The sequence below is a fragment of the Podarcis filfolensis genome (genome assembly GCF_964270895.1).
Source record: "Podarcis filfolensis genome assembly, chromosome: 2".
NCBI lineage: Eukaryota > Metazoa > Chordata > Lepidosauria > Squamata > Lacertidae > Podarcis > Podarcis filfolensis.
Genome location: NC_139605.1, coordinates 68,554,883 through 68,576,405, shown reverse-complemented (window position 1 = coordinate 68,576,405; position 21,523 = coordinate 68,554,883). Strand labels below are relative to the sequence as shown.

The window sequence follows — 21,523 nt, the reverse complement described above, 5'->3', positions numbered from 1 at the left end:
ATACACCAAGTGATGTCTTCTCCCATCTCCTTGAAACACAAGCCCCAAACATGGTGCTTTATTATGTCCTTTCCTCGCCCAAAACCTGTTGATCTTCACAATCTGCAGTGGATTGTATTAAGGCCCCAGCCTGCTCTCCCACCTGTAGCCTCTCTTGAAGCAGACACAGTACAAATCGGATTAAATGTAAAATGTATAAAAAACCTCCCAGAGAGTGGCCATGTTTATATGTCCCATTGAGCCATAAGCCATGGTAGGCTTCTTGTGAATGAGCAAGTCTGTTCTTGGCTTGCTGATGTGGTTTGTTTAAGGATAACCACAGTTTGATGACACAATAAACCATGGTTTGTGGATTGTTCTGCTTACGGGAGGAGCAAAGCAGGAGGGATTGGGCAGCATTGCTTAGTACACTGCTGGTTCACAGCAAGCCTACTGTGGCATGCAAACACAACCAATGTTTTGTGTCCAGAACAATTTATAGACTTTTTTTAAAAAGTCAAACTTTTATTCTGAGCTGGATATTGATATACTGAATTTTGCTTAAGTCAGCAGGGGGTGTTTAGTTCCGGTTTGGGGAGAAAATACAAAGTTAGGTCCAGTTGTTGCTTCAGATTTGGCTTGACTCCTCTTGTTTAATAAGGTGTTGCTACCATAGACTAGATCATGCTTGTAGGCTGTAGTCTTTTGCACACTTACTTGGGAATAAACTCTTAACTCAGTGGGACTTAACTTCAGTGTATAAATGCATAAGATTGCACTGCTAATCCACTAATGAGTTTTGGAGATACTAAGAGCTCTAGAGCAACAGGTGACATTGAAGAAATAAATTCAGAACCGCCATATGGAATACATAAGACTCTTCATGGTGTTCATCTGTTTCCACAGCTGTGGTATGCGGAACTGTTCAGCTTCCTTAAAATCCTGCATTTCTGAAACGTGTCATCTGTACTGGTATATTTTCTAGCTAATCATGTGTGACACGTAACTTCTGGGCAATATATACTTAGAGAGAGAGTGCAAAAATGTAAGAGACCACTTCTTTTCCTGCGGCAGGAAGAAAGACGGTTGTGATTTTGACTGTTGCTTTAGGCCAGCTTGAGTTTTATTTAGAAATGTAATTTATCAGCCTCTTTGTTTTTTTAAGCTAAGCAAAATAATACAACTAGCTTGAGAAAGAGGAAATATATTTGCAACAGTTTGGACTTGTTGACTTTCATGGTTCTCAAATGTTTGCGGAACCCTTGCAGTAAAATATTTTCAAATGCTTTTTTTAAAGGGGGCGGAGAGAGGGGTTGATTATTTGGACAGGAAGCAAGGCAACACCAAACAGCTTGAGCTTTTAAAAACAACAACTGAGTCCTTGAAAAAGGTTGCTGTGGACCTCCCGATCTCCTCTGATGGGAGAAGCTTTTCATACATTCATAGAATCATAGAATTGTAGAGTTGGAAGGGATTCTAAGGGTCATCTTGTACAACCCCCTGCAATGCAGGAATCCTGGCCCAAGCTTTACCTGGGTGGGCTCAAACCACCAACCTTCTGGTTTACAGCCAGATGCACTGACTGGTTAGGCTGTGGCTCTAATCCAGGCTTCCTCAAACTCAGCCCTCCAGATGTTTTGAGACTACAATTCCCATCATCCCTGACCACTGGTCCTGCTAGCTAGAGATCATGGGAGTTGTAGGCCAAAAACATTTGGAGGGCCGAGTTTGAGGAAGCCTGCTAATCTCACTGCAGCGTTACCCTTGCCTCTAGGCTGCAGCTCAATAGAAGAGGCTAAGAGGGGGATGAGGGAGTGACATGACAAGAGCTTGAACAGCACTTTTCACCCAAGTATAGCAGGGCAGTATGGGCTGGGCAGTGTTGCTCACCTGAATTAACAGTGGGAGAAGGAAAGGAGGGGAAGGGGTTTCCAGGGAAATTGCTTGAGCAGTGCATTTATTCCTGATAGCTGTAGCTCAGTGGAAATCACGGAACCCCTTAGACGGCTTTATGGAACACAGTTTGAGAAATGCTGGCTTAAACTAATACTGTATGTGCTGTAAAGATGCTGTAAAGAGCAAGATGACACAAAGGGACTTGATGGATTAACCCACAAGATTAACAGGAAAATATTATGATTATTAGCCACTTTTGTATGCATTAGAATTGTGGCCACAGGGAGCACATGTGGAATATTAGGAATAATTGAATGTAACAACTAAATTAAATGCTGCTGTTAACATAACAAGACTAAACATATTTTAAATAGAATGTCATTGTCCCTGTCTATACATTCTGCATTTCATTTGCCTCTAACCTTCCTGTTTACATTTCGTTCATATAACAATGTGGACTCTGATCCATGAAAGTTTTTGCTCAGATTTCCCCAGTCTGGGAGTAATCCTATTAAGTGGTTACAAACCAGACACCTGGAGCAGCAGATGCAATGTAGCAGTATTTATTTTGCTGGTGGATCAGTAAACCACATCGGCTGGTCCCTTTTCCACAGCCCTTAATTTCTCTTTACCTTCATTATTATTATTATTTATTAAAATTGTTAGTCACTTTTTACAAAAGTAACTCAAAGCAGCTTACTGTAAACAAACATAATACATACATACATTAAAACAATCATAAAACAAACAGAAAAAAACTAAAATACAAACCTGTTTTTAAAAGGCAGGATTTAAACCAGCTCACCCACTCAAGGAGGCCTCAGACGAGTAAAGGCGGAAAGCCTGATGAAAAATAAACACTTTATCCTGGGTGCCTAAACATTCGTAATGATGGCACCAGGGGAGCCTCCCTGAGGAGAGTGTTTCACAATCAGAGAGGCTCCACTGAAAAAGGCCTGTTCTCGAGTTTCAAACCTTCAGACCTCTTGTGGAGAGGGCACAATGAAGAAGGGCCTCAGGTGACAATTGCAGGATCCAGGTAAGTCCATGTGGTATTGGAGTATAAGGTTTTATAGGTCAAAAACCAGTGCTTTGAATTGAGCCCAGAAACTAATGGGTAGCCAATGTAATTGGGTCTGGATTTGTGTTATGTGCTCAGACTGTCTTGCCCCAGTGAACAACCTGGCTGCTGAATTCTGCACCAGCTGCATTTTCTGAACCATCTTCAAAGGCAGCCCCACATATAATGCATTGCAGTAATCTAACCTAAAAGTTACCAGAGTATAGGCAACAAAGATTAGCTTATCCCTGTGCAGAGATTTGACTCTGTGAAGGAAGAAATGTTGGCACTCTGAGTAAGAATCATGGCTACATGGTGGGTAGTGCGAGTGGCAAGCCCAAGAGGCCCAGTGGCTTAGACCACAGCGCCACCTGCGTCCCTCACCACGACGGAGTGAGCTCCCGTTGTTCTGTCCCAAAACAGTTCAAAAGCACGCCAGTGCAAGTAGGTAAATAGGTACTGCTGTGGTGGGAAGGTAAACGTCATTTCCATGCGCTCTTGTTTCCATCACAGTGTTCCGTTGTGCCAGAAGCAATTTAGTCATGCTGGCCACATGACCCAGAAAGCTGTCTGTGGACAAACACCAGCTCCCTCAACCTGAAGTGACATGAGCACCACAACCCCATAGTCGCCTTTGACTGGACTTAACCTTCCAGGGGTCCCTTACCTTTTACCTTTAGTCCAAGTGGATTTCAGATCATTTGATGGGAATATGGGCTGATTTTCTACCACTCTTCAAATATTATTAAGAGATATTTTTTCCTTGCACAGTGGTTAATTTCTGGCTTGGAAAAATATAAAAATACAAGGCAACCCTAAACCCATTGTAATTTAAGGCATTTGCCATTTTGGGACACATGTATCTCAAAGTCAAGTTGTTGTGTGTGTCTTGGTGTTCCTGTGCCAGATCATCAGTGCTTTCTGGAATGTGAAGAAATAAAAAAAGGCCAGACTTTTTCTTAGGTTTGTGTGCAATGCTCTGTGAAAGGCTAATTTCTTAACAAAGCACAGTCTGAATGAGCAGGGTGATACATTTTGTGAATAAGAATATAGAGGTTTGCAAAACCATAACATGCTTAGACACCCAAGTGAGTCACTAATGCAGCAGACAGGCATTTTAGCAGCTGGAAAAATAATGATACTGCAGGTGGGCTGGAGAGAATACCTATCCTCTTTTGATATCTTGGACTGTTTCTCCGGTATTAAGCTGCATACCTTTTCTTTCATGCTGCCAGGAGCCCTGAAGAACGCCCATACATTCCTCCTGAAGTAAGACTCCCTTGCATGTTTGGGGAAGCAAATTCTTTTTGCTGTCTCAGCCAGCCAGGGGTCCCCGTGCTTTCAAATTATAATGAAGCACTTGGAATTTTTCAGCATGTAAAATGATCTTCTAAATCAACCTGTCAGAACATGGCATTTTCCTTTCTGTCTTCTGGCCAACACAAGCGAAACGTATCATACAAAGGCAAAATAGTGACTTTTAATTTTCTCCTCCCCCACCTCCATCTGCTAATCCAAAACATTTATTTCTCTGCCTGACTGAACAAGTTGTGTGTGTGTGTTTTTGTCATTCACACACTTATAAAATCCCTCATAAGCTTCCCTTCCACTTTAGACTCTAGGAAGATGTGGGGACACATAAGCAGGAGTTGAACAGGCTCTCTGCACATGTATGCTTTTGCTCTTCTTCACCAAGCTATAGCCATGCTGGGATGATAAAGAGTTGTTTGCTTTTGTTTGAAGTTAAACAGCTGCACAATATGGAAAGAATATAAAATTCCATTGCCAGGTGTCTTCCTTCTTCCCAGCGAAATCCATCTTTTGTGTTTACTTTTCGCTTATTGACGCTCATAACTCTTGTGTACCATGGCAAAGCTGCAAAAGATTCAGACCACTGGATGAAGTAAATAATGTTCTTGGACTTGGCAGGTACCCTGAACTCCGAAGCATGTGAGGCAGGAGGTGGGGAGGGGAATGAGAGCGGCGTTTGCTCGTTTTAGCTGGAAAATTCCTTCAGTGTCGCTTTGCCAAGATGTGTGTAATGTCTCCAGGAAACAAGAACAAGCACTTCAGATGGGCTGCAATGGCATAATATATCCAAATATATGTGCCTCCGGAATTCTTTTGGCTGGCTCCCCTGTTCTGTTATATCGCTTATTGTGTTATTGCTCTTGGCAGACCCCTTCATGGTACTTGTCACTCAGCTTTACAAAAGTCTCAGATTACCTGTGAATTGGTTTAGGAGCTGAAACTTCTTTCTTTTCTCTCTCCCCTAAGGGAGCTCTTGTTAAGTGGCACTGGGCAAATATTTCAGTGTGACATCATTTAGCGTTTTATGGACTAGCAAAGAGTCCATGATTATAATGGGCAGGAGGAGGCTGTAGGGAAAGGCCTGTGGATCAGCAAACAAGTGCCAGCATAGCTTAAGAGACAGAGCGCAGCTGGGGATATTTCTCTTGGTTCAAGAACTGGGAGTGACAGCACTCTTTGCTTGCCCAACAGCTGCTGGAATCCTGGTGGTGATGGGTACAAGGGGGTGGGAAGTGTGTATTCCTGTGCATTTCACAGGACCGTTGCCATCCCACTCCCAAGCCAGGTACATCTGAGTAAGTTTCCTTTAGTAGGGGAAAGAAGTGGTTCATGGGATATACTCTGAGCAAAAGTTAGTCAACTACAACCCAAAGGGCTGGATTCAACTAACCTGGATGCCAGTGCAAGGACTCCTGTTAGTTTAACAGGGCTTTCCTCTCTCTCCTGACTCCAAATCTGCTCTGGAGGGTTGGGAGATTTCCTAGAACACAGGGATGGAAGAGGGGGGAATCATTCTATCTAGAAAGCAAAAAATATTTGCATGGATTGAACGATCGTGACAGCATGATGTTGAATTCCGCTCATCACTTTCTACTAATTCATCTTTGGAAATGGTTAACTTCTTTGGCACAGTGTTTTCATTGTGTCAGATTTCTGCACACTAAGTAGGGGCATTTGGTTTGCATGAGATTTGCTGTGAATGGCAGCCTCCCCATTTTAGGCCGAATTGGAAAAAGGGGCCTGAATTGCAGTGTAGGTTTCTTTTGGTATGGCTGAACATTTGAATTCAATAAAGTCGAAAAACGTGGCTGATTTTTTACTACAGATTGTGGAATTTGGGGCTTGTATTTTCCTTTTTTCTTCAGTTGTCATTAATTTATTTATTTTTAAATACCTTGCAGACATTTCATTGATTCAGAATGACGCCGTGGATGATTCCATTACTGCTAACCTGCATTATTTGCACCAGCCTGACAAGAGCTGAATTTTTCACTTCTATAGGTATGAAAAAGCTCAGGCAAAATAGGAAAATAGTGAAACATAGTTTATATCAATCAATGTGTGATCATAATCAATATTATTAATTCAATCATCTGGAATAGACTCCACTCTTTGGTTGTGTTTTACTCTTTCCATTTCCAACATGAGAATTGCCACTCCTCTCTTTAGAATGGTTTAATGGTGGTTTTCTCATCCTGGATTCTTTGCAACCCATTAACCATCTTTTGCAGTTGGTGCACAACAGGAAACTCTATGTGGCTTTCTGGTTTGTTTCACTGCTTACACGATGGGGCTGCATGTGGGTGCATGGGGCTTATATGTATTCTGGCCATTGCTAGGTATTAGTAGTGTTCTGCTATGGGCTAACTTGAAAAAACATGTGACATTGTCTTTAAAAACACCTCGCATTATCACCGCTGTAGATTAGAATTGCCGCTATACGTTCCTCCTTGTAAAATCACCTCATTTATCCCACTCTGAACAAATTGCTGCAGTTGTGGAGGGTGCTTATGAATGCTCCCCTGGCAATTCTGAGAATGTCCCAGAATTTCTGTTTTTAATTGTTCCATTTTTTTTTTTTACAATGTCCCAAGAGAGTTGGGCTGTAATTGCATTAGAAGAATATCTGTGGAAATATGCTTACGATGTTATGCCATTCCAAATAACTGGTGTGAGGTGTGTGCATCAGTTCATTTTCGTGAACTAATTAGCTGTTGTAAGCATAATAATTCTAGAAACTCAGATTTGACAGGAGGAGGGAGGGAGACAACCACTACTTAAAACCTTTCTGGAGCATTGCACTGGTTACGCCTTTGGCATTTTCAGATTTTATTACTGCATTTTGCAATAAAATAAAATACAGCGTGACTTCAGATTAAAATATAATTTTGCAGATTTTGCATGAACTGTGGCAGCTTTATAAAGGCCATGAAGGATCAAATTGCTGTTGTAAACAAAAACATCACATTAAACGTAATAGGCCATGCTGAGGATTGATTGCTAGATTAATTGGCAAGTCTTGCTCTTGAGCTAGTATTAAGCTTGTAACTCAATACAGTTAGTCTGAAGCTCTGTGACTCTGTGTCACCATATCAAGTTTAAAAGGCCAACTTACTCTTGCATGTTCCTTTTCTTCAGGATACAGTGGCCTAAACCGAACAAACTGTTTAAAGTAACTCTGTGTTTGAGCAGACAAAGGTAGAATGGATAAGTGGTGCTGATAAAACAGCACTCCCTCGACTATCGAGAAAGCTAATATGCATGGTTCTGTGAATGATTACAATGAATGTTCTATGCCTTGGCCAAATAGTTTTCTGTTTCCCATTCCTCATGCATGAATTAATTTCATTTTCCTCTCTATGAAATATATGAAATATATATACATATATACTCTTAAAGCTGTTGTGAAATAAAATAACCATGGCAAAAGGAATGCAACAAAAACTCCCTTCCCTAGATTCTGAAGGCCAGATTCAGCTTAGTTGTTGCGCTAGTGGAAGCTGGTGCAATGGGACTTCTCCCCTCTCCTCCCTCCTCACCCTCCACAGATCTGCTCAGGTGGGTCAGGAGAACCCCTAGAACTGCCCATGGGAGAAGAGAAGGAGGCATCATTCCATATGGCAAGCAGAAGCGTTTGCGCTGGTAGAATAATTGCCTGAATGTGATGTTGAATTCCACCCTTAGATTGTTAGAAATGGAGCTGCAGTAACATTGGCAGAATACATGTTCTGAACTAGAACAAATGCTTTAGTGACGTTATAAATTCCAGCCTGCTGTGATAGTCTCCCTGTGTCTTTTCCTTGATCTGCAGTATTTATTTGCTCTCAACCTATCTTTCTGGATACAGATGGCTTCTTGGGTATCTAATAATACTTTTCTTTCCTTTTTTCATTTAAGGCCAGATGACAGACCTCATTTATGCAGAAAAAGATCTGGTTCAGTCATTAAAGGCATATATTCAAGAAGAAGAATCTAAGCTTGCTAAAATCAAGAGGTAAAGTGAGATTAGACAAAGTGATACTTTGCCATTTTAACATAGCACCTCTGCTCTTCCTTGTCACTGGAGATTGTTGCCCCTATGTTTGTCTTTGGGATCTGAGCCAGAAGAGTAAGTGAGGAAGCACAGAGGAGGTTGCAGCACTGAGCCTCAGGTGAAAGTGGCTCAAGGTTTGAGAAACACTGGCTCTAGCACTCCACCTTCTCAGATGCTGTGTCAGTGCAAAGGCTTAAAAACCAGGCTGTAAGAAAGCAATGACAAAAGTGTTTTAAAATAAATTTCCCTGTGGCGATTCACTTTGCAATTTGATTGTTTAACTAGCAAAGTGCAAGAGGCACGACGATAGCTAAGCAATTCACACAGCTCAAGAAAGAAAAAGGATACAGGGACAGAGGAAGGCAATTGGGGCTTTTGTATCTCTATCACAACCCTCCCAGAGCATATCATATGCCTGGGCTAAAAATAAAATCAAAACTGCACTTGAGGCATATACTCGTGTTTTCCAGTTGGGCTGAGAAGATGGAATCCCTAACTGTTAAATCGACTTCGGATCCAGAAGGTTATCTTGCCCACCCAGTCAATGCATATAAACTGGTAAAGCGTCTCAACACAGAATGGCTGCAGCTGGAGAATCTGGTTCTTGAGGATGCAACCAAAGGTGAGGATCTCAAAGAAACCAAGCTTTTGAAATAATCAGTGTGGAAAGCAACATGCCTTTTCTTCTTTAATGCCACAGTGTCTGTTCAAGAAGCCTCCTCTCCTCATCTGTGTTTGTTTTCAAAAAAGTGTCAACGGGCACCCATGTTTGTGTCAATGAGTTCAGTTCCTTGCCCCATTCACAAGAACATTGGGTTTGTTTTTAATTCCATTCAGCGACAGAAATATTCACTAACCAGGAATCGCCATTAAACTCTTCCCAATCGGTCCTAAACTATAGTCATGAGTGTTCACTAATGTGTATGTAGGCTCCCTATCTTCCTCACTCGTCGTCTTCAAGCAGGGCTGGTGGACAGCCTTCTGCTGGGGATGCTCTTGCTCTTGATATCGTCCATCGTCCAAGGGGATTGGAATAGATGGCTCACAAGCCACACCATTCCAGCTTGACTGCTTCTGCCATATTCAGTAAGGTGGAGTGGTGCTGAGTGGCCCAAAACCTTTCTCTCCTTTTTATTCATTTATTTGAAATATTTGTATACCACCCTTCCTTATAAATGCATATGCATATGCATATAGTTGCAAATAGATTCATTAAAACAACAAAAATAATAATACAGCAAATCACAGTAGAAGACATCAATAAAAGCAAGGTTTTAGAAATAAGCACTTGGCACCACAGCAACAATGTTTTATTCAAAACTAATGAAACAACTCCAGATGTTTCTACAGGAAAGAAGTCCCAAATGTTTCCCTCAGGGTATCATTAATCAGATGTTTGGTCAAAAATATGTTGCTTTTGCTGCCTCTCCAGCAAGTGATAGCTGTGTTGAACTGTCCTTAAAAATCATTATTTGCCACCTGGCAAACCACCCACAACTGGTGAGTGCGTTCCATAACAAATAGGAATCATGTGCCCACCAAGTCTTCATTCTCCAAAAGGTTCAAAAGCACATGACATAAACAATGTCAGAAGTATTCAGGGAATAAGATCTGCACAATTCAGCAAGAGAGTTAGAGGGCAGAGGGCAGAATCCACAAGGTGAGTGGGTTTGTATGCTAATCTAGAAGGCCCATTCCAACCAAATCAACTGATATTCCTACCCTCTCGGTCATGTGTGTATGGTATTATGGCTGTGATACTCACCCAGAGCAGGTTTAACCAAGCGAAGGTTTTCCCATCCCCATCCCCTTTCAAATCTGGTCTTGTAGAATATACGTTGTCATTGGAACGTAATGCTTGAATCTTCTATGGATCACTTTTCCTTTCATATACAGGCTTCAATGCTTTTAGTCGCTGGCTTTGTTGGGTCGCAGTGGCGCATGGCAATTAAATTCTCTTCTCCAGCTGTGAATTGCAGAAGTTCTTGAGTTTGCTGCGAACCAAAAGCTTGTGGAAGCTGTTTTCTAAAACACCATGTTAAGGGAAGCTATCTGTAATACTATTTCATTGTTCTTCTAGAACTGTCCCATATACTAAAGCTTACCTATTTTGCAAGACAGCTTTTGGGACAAGAAAGACTTTGCTAATGCTTGACTATAAAGGAGGAAATGCTGTTTCTCAGAAATCAACCACATATGTTTTGGGCGTGCGTGCATGCACTCAGGCTAAAGGGGAAAGACTTTGAAACATGCTCTTTTCAGCCAGGAGGTATAGCACATGTTGCAGCGGTTTTCCAAATAAAATCGAACTTCTGCAGCCTTCTGAGAGCGACAGAAGATGGCTATCTTTATTGATGAAGGATTTGTGCAAAACTGATAATGGATGATGGTTGCTTCACAGTTGGTGCTTCGTGTTTCCTTTGTTTCTAAGATATTGGCCATATGTGACTGAGTACTGGGAGTGCAGCCAGGCCTATCTCACATCCTGCTGCAGAATGGCTTGTGCTTGAAGCTCTTTGCCTTCTATAGCTGACAGTGAAATCTGGCTCTGTACATTGTTTGCTGGATCACAGCTATTGGAACAGGGTGGGTGGTTTGGAACTGTCTTTTACAGCTAAGGAAAAAGCCAGTCATAAGCTTCTTTTCCTCCAGTTATTTCTGGTACCGGATCCGTTGAAAAGGCTGGGCAGTTTGAGCTTACCCCACTATATCTTCTCTCAAACTCTTTTTGTTGTCAAATCTTCTCATAATTCAATTGGTCTACAGCAGACTTCTGCAACCTGGTACTCTCCAGATGTTTTGGTGAACTACAACTCGCATCATTCTTGGCTATTAGCCGTGATGGCTAGACAGGCTGCTCTGGAATCATTCCTTTCAGGGAGCACTCATTGTTGGGAAACCTTGTTGGTTTCTTTCTTTGGGTCACAATTTTTATCAACTGTTTCCATTCCTGGAATTTTCTTGAAATGATGTCTACTAGCTTCTGGAGAACCATTGCTTCTGATAGTCCCATAAGAGAAGGTGTGCTGTATGTATAAAGCCATGTTAATGAATACATCGCCCTTGCATTAGGTTGGTGGCCCTTAGCTGAATGTTGAACTTTTGTACTTGTTTTTATTTGAGGTGTTATTAGATCTGTAAACAGGAGATACAATTAGAATACATATTTAAGATGGATTCAGATGACCTGCATTTTTCCTTCCATGTGGGATCGGTTTGGCAGCTATGTGTGATGGTTGGAAACCATGCTCTCAGCAAGTCACCGCTCCATTTCAGGTGCAAAAATGAAACCATAGTCTGGCCATCAGAGTTGAGCCTTGGACTCATGTGTCCTCTTCTCCCCACCTTTGTTTCTTCTTTCTTCATTCTCTGCATCATTTCTTGATTTGGGCAAGCCATGATTTCTCATTGCGTATATCCAGATTGGTCTAACAACGGTTTGTGCAAATCACAGTTAGCCTTCAAACCAGAATTGGAAACTATAGCATGGTATGGTTTGTCTAAACCAGGTGGTGAGGTTGGGATTTGGAACATGTGAGGAAAAGCAGGAGGATCAATGTGCAAATCTGAGGCTTATTTCCAATAACCAATCCATAGTTTTGTTGCTACATCCGAGCTGAACCATTGGGTACTGGGAAAGCATGATAGCCATTGAGTGCATCATGTATTGGACCCCATTACTCTGGATGGGATGAGCCTGTATCACTCCAGATGTTGTTAGACTCCAGCTCCCCTCATTCCTGACCATTGACCATGCTGGCAGGAGTAGATGGCAGTTGGAGTCTTAAGAACAACTGAATGGATGCAGGCTCTCAATTCCTGCTGAACATGGAACACTTCATTAGAAAGCTCCAAATATTCCTTCCCTGTTGCCTAAACCCACTTTTAATTGCTTGCTTATTCAGATTTCCCCCCTTAATATCTCTTGCGTGTTTAGTTCATGAATTTTTATCTTCATGCCAAATAGCAAAAGCTACGGTGTATATATATATTTATAGTTTTACAGAGCCCGATGAGAACATTGATAGTTCATGTTTAAATTTCATCTGTTGGAATCCCACAAGGGATTGTTGTAGATAGAATAAATGTTTCCAATTGCCAACCAATCTGGTATCACTTATATGCATCTGAGACCCATAGTGCTAACCATTTCCGTCTTGTTCAAATAAAGGTTTTATTGCAAATCTCACAATTCATCGTCAGTTCTTCCCAAATGAAGAAGATGAGACGGGAGCTGCCAAGGCATTAATGCGTTTGCAGGACACCTACAAGCTTGACCCGGAAACAATATCAAAAGGAGCATTTCCAGGTGATGGTCAGAAGCTACTTGTTGACTTCATTAAACACACTGATTCTTGTGTTTTAGTTTCTCAATATATATGTTCAATAACAGTTGAGTAAGTGGTGAAGCAAAGTTTTCTTCTATGGTGAGTTTCCTCTCAAACACAATTGCTGGTGGTGGTACCGTGCCAGTATTTCTGCATTTCCAGACCTGTGGTCAGCCATGAAAGTCTTGTAATCTTCACCAGATTTTGGAAAAGCCTACTAAGCCATATCTAGAGCATCAACATGAAACCACAGAAACAAGCCTGGAGATTTATAATACTCTCGTCATAGTTTGTTGCAATTTGCTTATGTTTCCAACAAGAATACAGAATCTAAATTGTTGGCTGAATTCTTTTTGCAAATGCAGGCACTGCTTAAGTAGAGCTATTCTCCTTAAGACTGGTATGTTAGCTCAGTATTTCTGGACTAGAGGGCATTTTAAGGTCACCACGTAGGATTTTCAAGCAGAACAAGAACTTGGCAAACTGTATTAACACTCTGGTGATAATTGAGATTCTCATGCATTTGAACATTTTTTAAGCAAGAAAAGTAACTCACATAGGCTTCGTGTTGAGTATAAACATGTTTGGCTTTAAATCGCATTAACTCATTCTGGTTTCTCACATGGATCAGTTTATTTGGAAAGTAGTGACTATGAATGTCCGCAGGCAAATGTATATAAATATAGTTTCACCATCAAAGAATTATGCCCACAATCTGTTAATTCTCCAAATCAGGGCACTGAAGCTTAGAGTAGGGGTATGTTGTTCCATTTGTGGACAAAATCTAGATTCACAACAGTTCTGTGAGGTTCTCCAGGCTATTTGGATAATACTTTGCACTCAGTACTTGAACATACAGCCTGTGTTTGCACATCACATTAAGCCATAGTAATGTTTAACTGTTGTTTAAGTCTGAATGAGGAGTGTACTTGTGCACACTGCTCAGAAGTCCCTGCTTCACTCCTTCCTTGCTCCTGGCCGTGTTGGGAGCAACAAACCACAGGTAGCTTTACTTGTTGTGTCATCCAAATCCATGTGCGCAGAAGTGGCTGGCTTCCATAGTGTGCCATCTCCGTCCTGGTTAGAAGCAGTGGCATTGCTGCTGGGAAAGCCAGCATTACAGCTCTACCTCGCCAGGCAAGCCACTTGGGCACATCCATACTTGTTTACTTTGTTTGAGTGAAACAAACAAAGCGTGAGTAGTGAAGAACAAACCTTCACTATCCCTCATGGTTTGGAGCAGGCTTCCTCCAGATGTTTTGAGACTACAATTCCCATCATCCCTGACCACTGGTCCTGCTAGCTAGGGATCATGGGAGTTGTAGGCCAAAAATATCTGGAGGGCCGAGTTTGAGGGAGCCTGGTTTGGAGAGAAACAAACCACAAATGACATACCATGCCTAGGCTCTGAGCTGCAAAAAGGCAGCCCTCCCATTGAAGTTAAAAAGGGCCTGGTGGGTGGGTGGGTGGAAGCGCTGGGCTCAGAGAAGGCATGTTTCAGGACACTCTTTCTTTGCATTCTTCTGTTCATCCTGCATCTTTTTTAAAAGCAGAAGGGCTTTCATTGTAGTTTAAAGGGTCCTTTGTGAAGGAGGAATTTGGGCTCTGAATGTTCTTCATGTTCCCTCTTCTCCACTGGTGGCAACAAGCACTGCATTATTAAAACACATCACTGCTTTTCATTTTCAAGTTATTTAATGTATGTCAGCCAAGAGTTAGAAAAAGGGAAAGAATGACGTCCTCTTCAATGGAGTGCTTGGTTCCTCACTTTCAGCTGCACAGCAAAAAAGGAAATAAGTTTCTTCAACCACCCCCACCCCAGTCCTTTCAACTGCAAGTGGCCTGCCTAGCAGCTTAAAGGATCCTAAAGGGGGGGGGGCGGGGCGGATTGTGGTCAGAGGTTGTGTCCTGGATGGAATGTGTCCTCCTGGCTCCAGCCATCCCCCTTTAGGCCCCAACTGGAAGGAAAGTGAGTGAGAGGCTGAAATCAAGTGAGTGATCCAACTTCCAAGTCAGTTTTCTCTGGGTTTGCTTTTTCAATATTCTGCAGTGTGCCAAGACAGCATCAGAGCAGTGAACATGCACAGACATTGTTGGTTCTATAGGTGTTGTGGGTAGGCAGGTGAGGTCATTTAAGAAATCCATTGTTTTCTTGGATTGTCATCATCATTTTATTAGTGTGCCGCTTTTCAGTATTGCTCAACCATGCTCAAAACAGCTCACAACAAAGTCGGGAGTGTTTTGCATAATAACATATAGCAACATTTCAAGAACATAAGTATGATAAAATTGAAATACAAATGTTTATAGGCCAAACTCCTCCTGTTAATAAATATATAGGAAGATTAAATGATCCACTCATGGAATTGCAAACGCAGTGTTACAAATAGCAGCAAAACAGTACAACATATCAAATGCAAGGCATTGCCCCCAGCTACAACCCCAAAGCTAGTCTGGACTAGGCCAGGTGGAAATGAGCCAGAGAAGCTGAGGCCAGGTTTTACAGGACTCAAAACTGGATGGTCTCTAGGTGCCTTCAGCAGCAAGAGCAGCCTTTGGAGCTGAAGACCTGTACCTGACAGAGAAACAGGGACATCGGCTCAGTGTGTCCATTTGAAAACATGGGGGTGATAAATGGAACAGAATAATTCCAGATGGCTTTAACATTCAGGAAAGTTGTAAATGTGAGTAGAAGTCACTAGGTCTTACTTAACATTTGCGTCTCTCAATTCAGGAACAAAGTACAGATCAGTCCTGACAGTGGACGACTGCTTTAGCATGGGCAAAACAGCGTATAATGATGCGGATTATTACCACACCGTGCTCTGGATGCAGCAGGCATTGAAAAAGCACGATGATGGTGAAGAGGCAGCCATCACGAAGGCGGAGATCCTGGATTATCTCAGCTATGGCGTCTTCCAACTTGGCGACATACAAAGGGCTATGGAGCTCACGAGGCGGTTGGTGTCTCTTGGTAAGAAGGACAAATCATGCATTCTTCTAGCACGCTGGAAAGCTACCTGCACCTCAAGTGGAGAAGCCAAAGTAGGATAAAGCTCTGCTTTTTGTGATATGGTAAAGATTTAGGACCAGGGTGGAGGAACTGCGTTCCAGCCTAAGGACTGCATTCCTTCCTGGAGAACCTTCCAGGGATCATGTGCCAGAGGTGGGCGTGGCCTAAATTGAAAGTGGGCGGGACAGTGCTACATTCCAGCCCCACTACAGTACACATGTGATGTACACAGGAGACATCACATTTGGAGGGCACATTCTATACAGACAAAAGCAGTCAGAGAGGGCATGGAACCAGCTTTAATCCGGTAAAGGTTTCCATAAGTGGGAGGGAGTGGGAGACAACCGACCAACTTGCATAGAGTCATCCTGCTTTCTGTGTTGAAATCCTGCCAAGATTTTCACTTCTTTCCTGATGCCTCACCGCTGTGTGCCAGGGAGGGGGAACCTGTGACTGGACTACCAGCTCCCATCATCCCTGACCAATGGTGATGCTGACTGGGACTGATGGGAGGTGGAAATCAACAACATCTGGCGAGCTAGGTGTTTCTCATCCCTGTTATATGCCTAGATGGTGGTACCTTGGTTTTCGAGCGTCTCAGAAACCGAACGTTTTGGTTTTTGAACGCTGAAAACCCAGAAGTAATTGCTTCCGTTTTCGAACACGCCTCGGAAGTCGAATGGTTTCTGCTGTGTGCTTTTCTCCATTGACTTTGCCCACTGCCATTTGCGCCTCAGTTGTTGAACGGTTTTCTGGGACAGATTATATTTGACAACTGAGGTACCACTGTACTTGGAATGAAGTCCTGTTGAATTTAGCATACTTTACTATAGGATTGCCCAAGTTGTTTGGGTATTTTCTGCCAAGTGAAAAGTCTTTTGTCCCCATAGAGTAGAATCTGTCTCCTCGGGTACATAAACACTTAGACTAACTATTCAACTTAGCTCACAATAGTTCAGCTTCTATTTCCTTATGCTTCACAAGGCCAGGCATTTAAAGTTAAGTTACTGGACCTGAAATGGCTCCTTTCCCTTAATCTTCCACTCCTATATGCTCTGTACCCCATCCCTTTCCTGGTATTTCATGCATTTTGCATGCCATTTGCTAGTTGCTGGCTGTTACAGCTTCACTCTAAATGTATGATTAAATGATCCTTGACTTACTTTTAACTTTTAAAAACCCTCTGAGGTGTCATGTTGTATCAAATGTTAATGTTTTACACTGAATATAAAATGGAAACGCAATACCATTGCCTGCAGCAGGATTTCTGAATTGTCTAGAGAGCATAATTCATCAACATCCCCACACATTTGGACAGATTTGATAAATTCCTTTCAGAAACATATGGTGGTGTTGGCAAACTAGCAGACATAGAAGGTTTCTGAGTCACTCCTTTGCCTCGTGACATCTGGCATCAGTCAGTCACTTGGATTAAAGTTCAGTTTATCTAACCTGGAACAATAATCCACTCTATTTCTCTCAGCAATCCCTTAAACTGGGGTAGCCAACATGGTGCCCTCAATATGTTGTTGGACCACAGTTCCCTCCACATCTGACCATTGGCCATACTGGCTAGAGCTGATGGGAATTGAAGTCTAGCAACTTCTGGAGGAACCACATTAGGTATTCCTTGACTTACACCAACAATGAAAACTTGAACATTGTTCTGGAATTTTTTTAGCAGGCAAAATTTTGAAAGCCATTGCGGGGGGTGGGGGCGGTGATAGGTAGGAAAGCAGGGAGACCAACAGTAGAGGGAGCCAGAGCCAATGACAGGCAGATCCAACTAACTCTGTACCCACCCTTTCCCCTGCTGAGTTCTAACAGGGCAACACAGGCAGAGGAAGAAGAGGCTGACAGATTATGTCACCCCCTGGACTGGTTGTAAGAAGGCAGGCAGGTGGGGGCTGGCTGAGGTTGATGGGGGCAGTGCTCCATTTGACATAATGGACCAGCCTTCACTTGTGATTCCTATAGGAATGATGACATGCTGGTGTTAAATTTGGCATTGAAGTAGGGGAGATAGCGCTGAAATGCTGATTTAGGCATATTCCTTTTAATCAGTCTAGTCTGTTGTAGGGCTGGTGAGGAGCAATGTGTAACAGTTCAAGATGCATTATTTCAGTAACATCATTTCACTTCAATTTCGTGGTAGTCTCTATTTCTATCCCAGCTCACAAAGAGTGTTTGGGGGCATGGCTAACAGCTTGAGAAGGGACTCTGGGTGAGGCAAAAGCTTAGCTGCCTTGGCTGGTTGCTTAGGCATCAGCAACTAATACTGGAAAAGATCACTGAACAACAGAAGGAATGCTCACACCCATGTTCTCACTGCTTCTGTATCCACAGGAAATTTAAAGCAAGATATTTGCAATGTCCCCCAATGCAGGCACCCTTACAAACCCATGTGCTTGCACTGAAGAATGGTACATGCATACTTTGCTTTGTATCTCTGGTTCTATAAGGGATGAAGATTTATGTGGATTGAGGGGTTGATTTTGTTTTAAATGACAGCAAGGATTCTTTTTCTGGCTAACGGTGCAAAACAAACAGTGAGTGACATGGCTAAGCCATGAGTAGCAAAATACCGTTTTTGTTGTGGCAGCCTTTTTATTTTTAAGCACTGATTCTCCCATCCCACAAAGCTATTGCAACCTCTCCAAGAGAAAAAGTTAAACCCAGAAAGCAGATTTTGAGTGGGGGAGAATGAATGACTTCTTGTCATTTCAACCCCCTGCCCTAGTCTGTTCTGAAGTTTTTTCTGCAAGTGATCTCTAAAATATCCTGAACCTTAGAGTCAATCTTTGTATTGCTCTCCACCATCCACATACTAGAAAGAGAGATTTACCTTGTTTTGGAGGCAATGCAAAGAATTTCTCATTCCATTACTTGATTGGCATGTTCTGTTGGGTAGATCATCATGAAAATAGATGCTTCCTTTATTCTACTGTACAGCTTGTGCTCCTTTTAAAGGTAAAGAGATGCTATATGTCAGGGGTAGATAATGTTGTGTCTTCCAGGTGGCATTGAACTATAGCTCCCATCAGCCCTAGCCAGCATGGCCAATGGTGGTGGATAATGGAGTCCAATAACACCTAGAGGGACCATGTTTGCTCCCTCTGCCATATGTGGTACAGCCGGAATAGTATTCTTTATCAAACTGAAAGAGTCAGTTGAACTGCGTCTTCCCTTGGTGTGCTTTTTTACTTTTAACCAGAATCAAGATCTTAACTTTAATTGACTCCAGAGAGCTCGGTTTCCGTGGTTTTATTTTTCAAGTAGTGTTGGGAGGAGGGGAGAGTACACTTGACTGCACAAAATAATTGGTGTAATGTTGTAGGCTTGAAGTCCCCCTTTGATCAGATTCCTCAGATAGTATCACTTTATCTGTCTCCTCTCTCTCTCTCTTGCCTTTCTTTCCCAACCAAGATCCCAGTCACGAGAGGGCAGGCAGCAACATGCGGTACTTTGAGAGGCTGCTGGAGAAAGAAAAAGAAGCCAAGGCAATCAATGAGACCTCAGATATGATAGAGCCAACAACGCAGGGTGGGATATATGAAAGGCCCCAGGACTACCTGCCAGAGCGTGAAATCTATGAGGCTCTTTGCAGAGGAGAAGGTGTGAAAATGGTGAGAGAAAGACCATTCCAAAGGCAGATTTAACCTATCGTGCTGCAGTAAATCTTCTGAGAATGCATCCCCCAAACAAACTGACACTACCCTTTGGCTTCTGAAAAAGTCCACAGGGAATTTCAGGATTGCAGAATATTTTAGTTTAAACATTAAGTCATTTTTTAATGAAAACAAATAAAAACAAAAGCAAAACAATCTTTCTGAGTCAAAATTCTAAACCCAGTATCAGACTGGAAATCACAAAGTTGCTATTTCTGAATAGGTGTCATCTGTATCCCCCCAAACCAGTATGATCCTTTGAATCATACCCGACAATTTATTCATAATCATAATCTCAAACCCTTTTAAAGCCAGATTGTCTGCTGCTGCTCGTATCAGTGGAGACTCCAGTTGTAAGATAAGACCTTTTTTTCCCCCAGAAGCAAGAGTTTAACTAGTGAGAAATGATTAAGAAGAACTGTTGAAGTATCATGTTGCTTTATTTGATTTTTGGGGACATAACTACCAAACATGGTATATAGAATAATAAGAGTTGGAGGGTCCCTTTGTGGGTCATCTCCTCAGCATCCTGCTCAGTGCAGGATACTCAGAGGTATGGTATCCCCAGTCAGGGAGATCCCACCAAACTCCTTGGTCATTAGTTGAATTGTCAAGCTGTTCTTGAAGCTCCCCTTGAAACCTTTCTCAGATGAGTACTCTTGAAGATGGTTTCCCAACAAATTATAAGTGCATAACTGCTCAATTAATATTCGACATAAAACTGAAGTCTATTTATATGTAGAGATTAATTAACCTTGACTGAACCTAAACTCAACATTCAAAATAGTACATTTATCTGAATTTGTTCATAGACACCTCGAAGACAGAAGAGGTTGTTCTGTAGGTACCACAATGGGAACCAAAATCCCCACCTCCTTATAGCACCTTTTAAAGAAGAAGATGAATGGGACAGCCCTCACATTGTCAGATACTATGACGTGTTATCTGATGAAGAAATAGAGAAGATTAAGGAGCTGGCTAAACCAAAAGTAAGTGTTTCAAGTCTTTGTCAGTCTTTCACTGGGCTAATGTGATATTTTGATTGAAATAGTGAGCTTGGGTGACTTAGAGTTGTCAAGAACCCATTGTCTTAGTTCCAAGAGTGTGATTTACTATGATGAAGCAAAGTTCGTCCCAGCTACATCAGGAGTGGTTGTAACAAGTTACAGGATAATCTCATCTTACACACATTTATCTTGAGCAATTTCTGCCATACGTGTTTGGAGGTGAGCTGGTTGAAGTTGCACAAGTTAAACCCAAGCAAGACAGAGAGCTTAAAAGCTCTTTTCGCACTGAGTCTGTTTGGAGTTAGCAGGCACATAAGGAGGTCCACCTTTGTTGGGGGACAAGGCCCGCTCACCGCACTGGTTCTGGGAGTACTAGGGATTCTTTTGCTCTCTTCCCTTCCTCCGCTATCTGCAGGGTGTCTCCAAAGGGTTTGGGTTGTGCAATTTTCAGGTACACGTGGTGACCATTTTGCATGAGGGTTCTGTTCCCGGCCCCCGCACATGTCAGCGGGCCATGCATAAGTGCGCCCCACCCCATTCCACCTTCATTTTGCCCTTTTCCGGGTCCAAAAGGATTCATGTGTTGGTGATTGTGCATCCATTGGGCATGCCTAAAATGGTTGCCACCTGTATATGCAGAATCCCCACCATGTAGGATGCAATCATATTGTAGTTGCAATATGCCAGTGAACCCATAGTCAAATCAAACCACTTCATTGGAGCTCCATTGTGGAATAGGGAGCATCTTTCCTTGACCCATCAGCAGAATCATTTCTAAGTGTATTTTTCGTCCCAGGCACAAACTCCTCCTTACTCTTTTCTTATCCTTTTCTTTTTATAGCTGTCTATATTTCATTCTTGGCTCCAAACTATGTCTGAATGACACAGACAGCACAAGTTAAGGAGATTTTAGGCCATAGTTAGTAGGCCTGGGTGCTAATATTTTATCCCTTTAGTCGTTAAAACACACAGTACGAGATTTGTGGCAGCGCTAGACCAGTGATGTTGACTTGAATGTTTTATTCATTATAATTTGTGCTGCCTGGCACAAAACTGAAATAAGAAATATTTCTATTGGACCACTTGATATTGACCTTTTTCAGTCTCTGACCCCTTTTCTTCCTTTCCCAACCATTTTTATAACTGTTGCAGCGACATTGTTTTTTATGTTGTTTATTGAGCTCCCTTGCATATAGTTTTAAAGCCATTCTAATAAGAAGTGAAAACT

At 42.2% G+C, this 21,523-nt stretch overlaps 1 protein-coding gene across 11 annotated transcripts in view; it reads left to right on the top strand.

Moving 5' to 3' along the window:
- Positions 1-21,523, top strand: part of P4HA2 (prolyl 4-hydroxylase subunit alpha 2) — a 45,686-nt gene that overhangs the window by 12,095 nt on the left and 12,068 nt on the right. For 4 of the 11 annotated variants that reach the window (XM_083600149.1, XM_083600143.1, XM_083600151.1 and 1 more), the window contains exons 3-9: positions 6,148-6,247; positions 8,144-8,240; positions 8,750-8,901; positions 12,451-12,588; positions 15,342-15,581; positions 19,047-19,246; positions 20,101-20,277. In XM_083600149.1, coding sequence (XP_083456275.1) covers positions 6,166-6,247; positions 8,144-8,240; positions 8,750-8,901; positions 12,451-12,588; positions 15,342-15,581; positions 19,047-19,246; positions 20,101-20,277 — 1,086 coding nt within the window. In that variant the 5' untranslated portion in view covers positions 6,148-6,165. Of the gene's footprint in view, positions 1-885; positions 982-2,861; positions 2,915-6,143; positions 6,248-8,143; positions 8,241-8,749; positions 8,902-12,450; positions 12,589-15,341; positions 15,582-19,046; positions 19,247-20,100; positions 20,278-21,523 lie in introns of those variants that run through there. The other 7 variants (XM_083600145.1, XM_083600141.1, XM_083600150.1 and 4 more) reach the window with 3 other exon arrangements.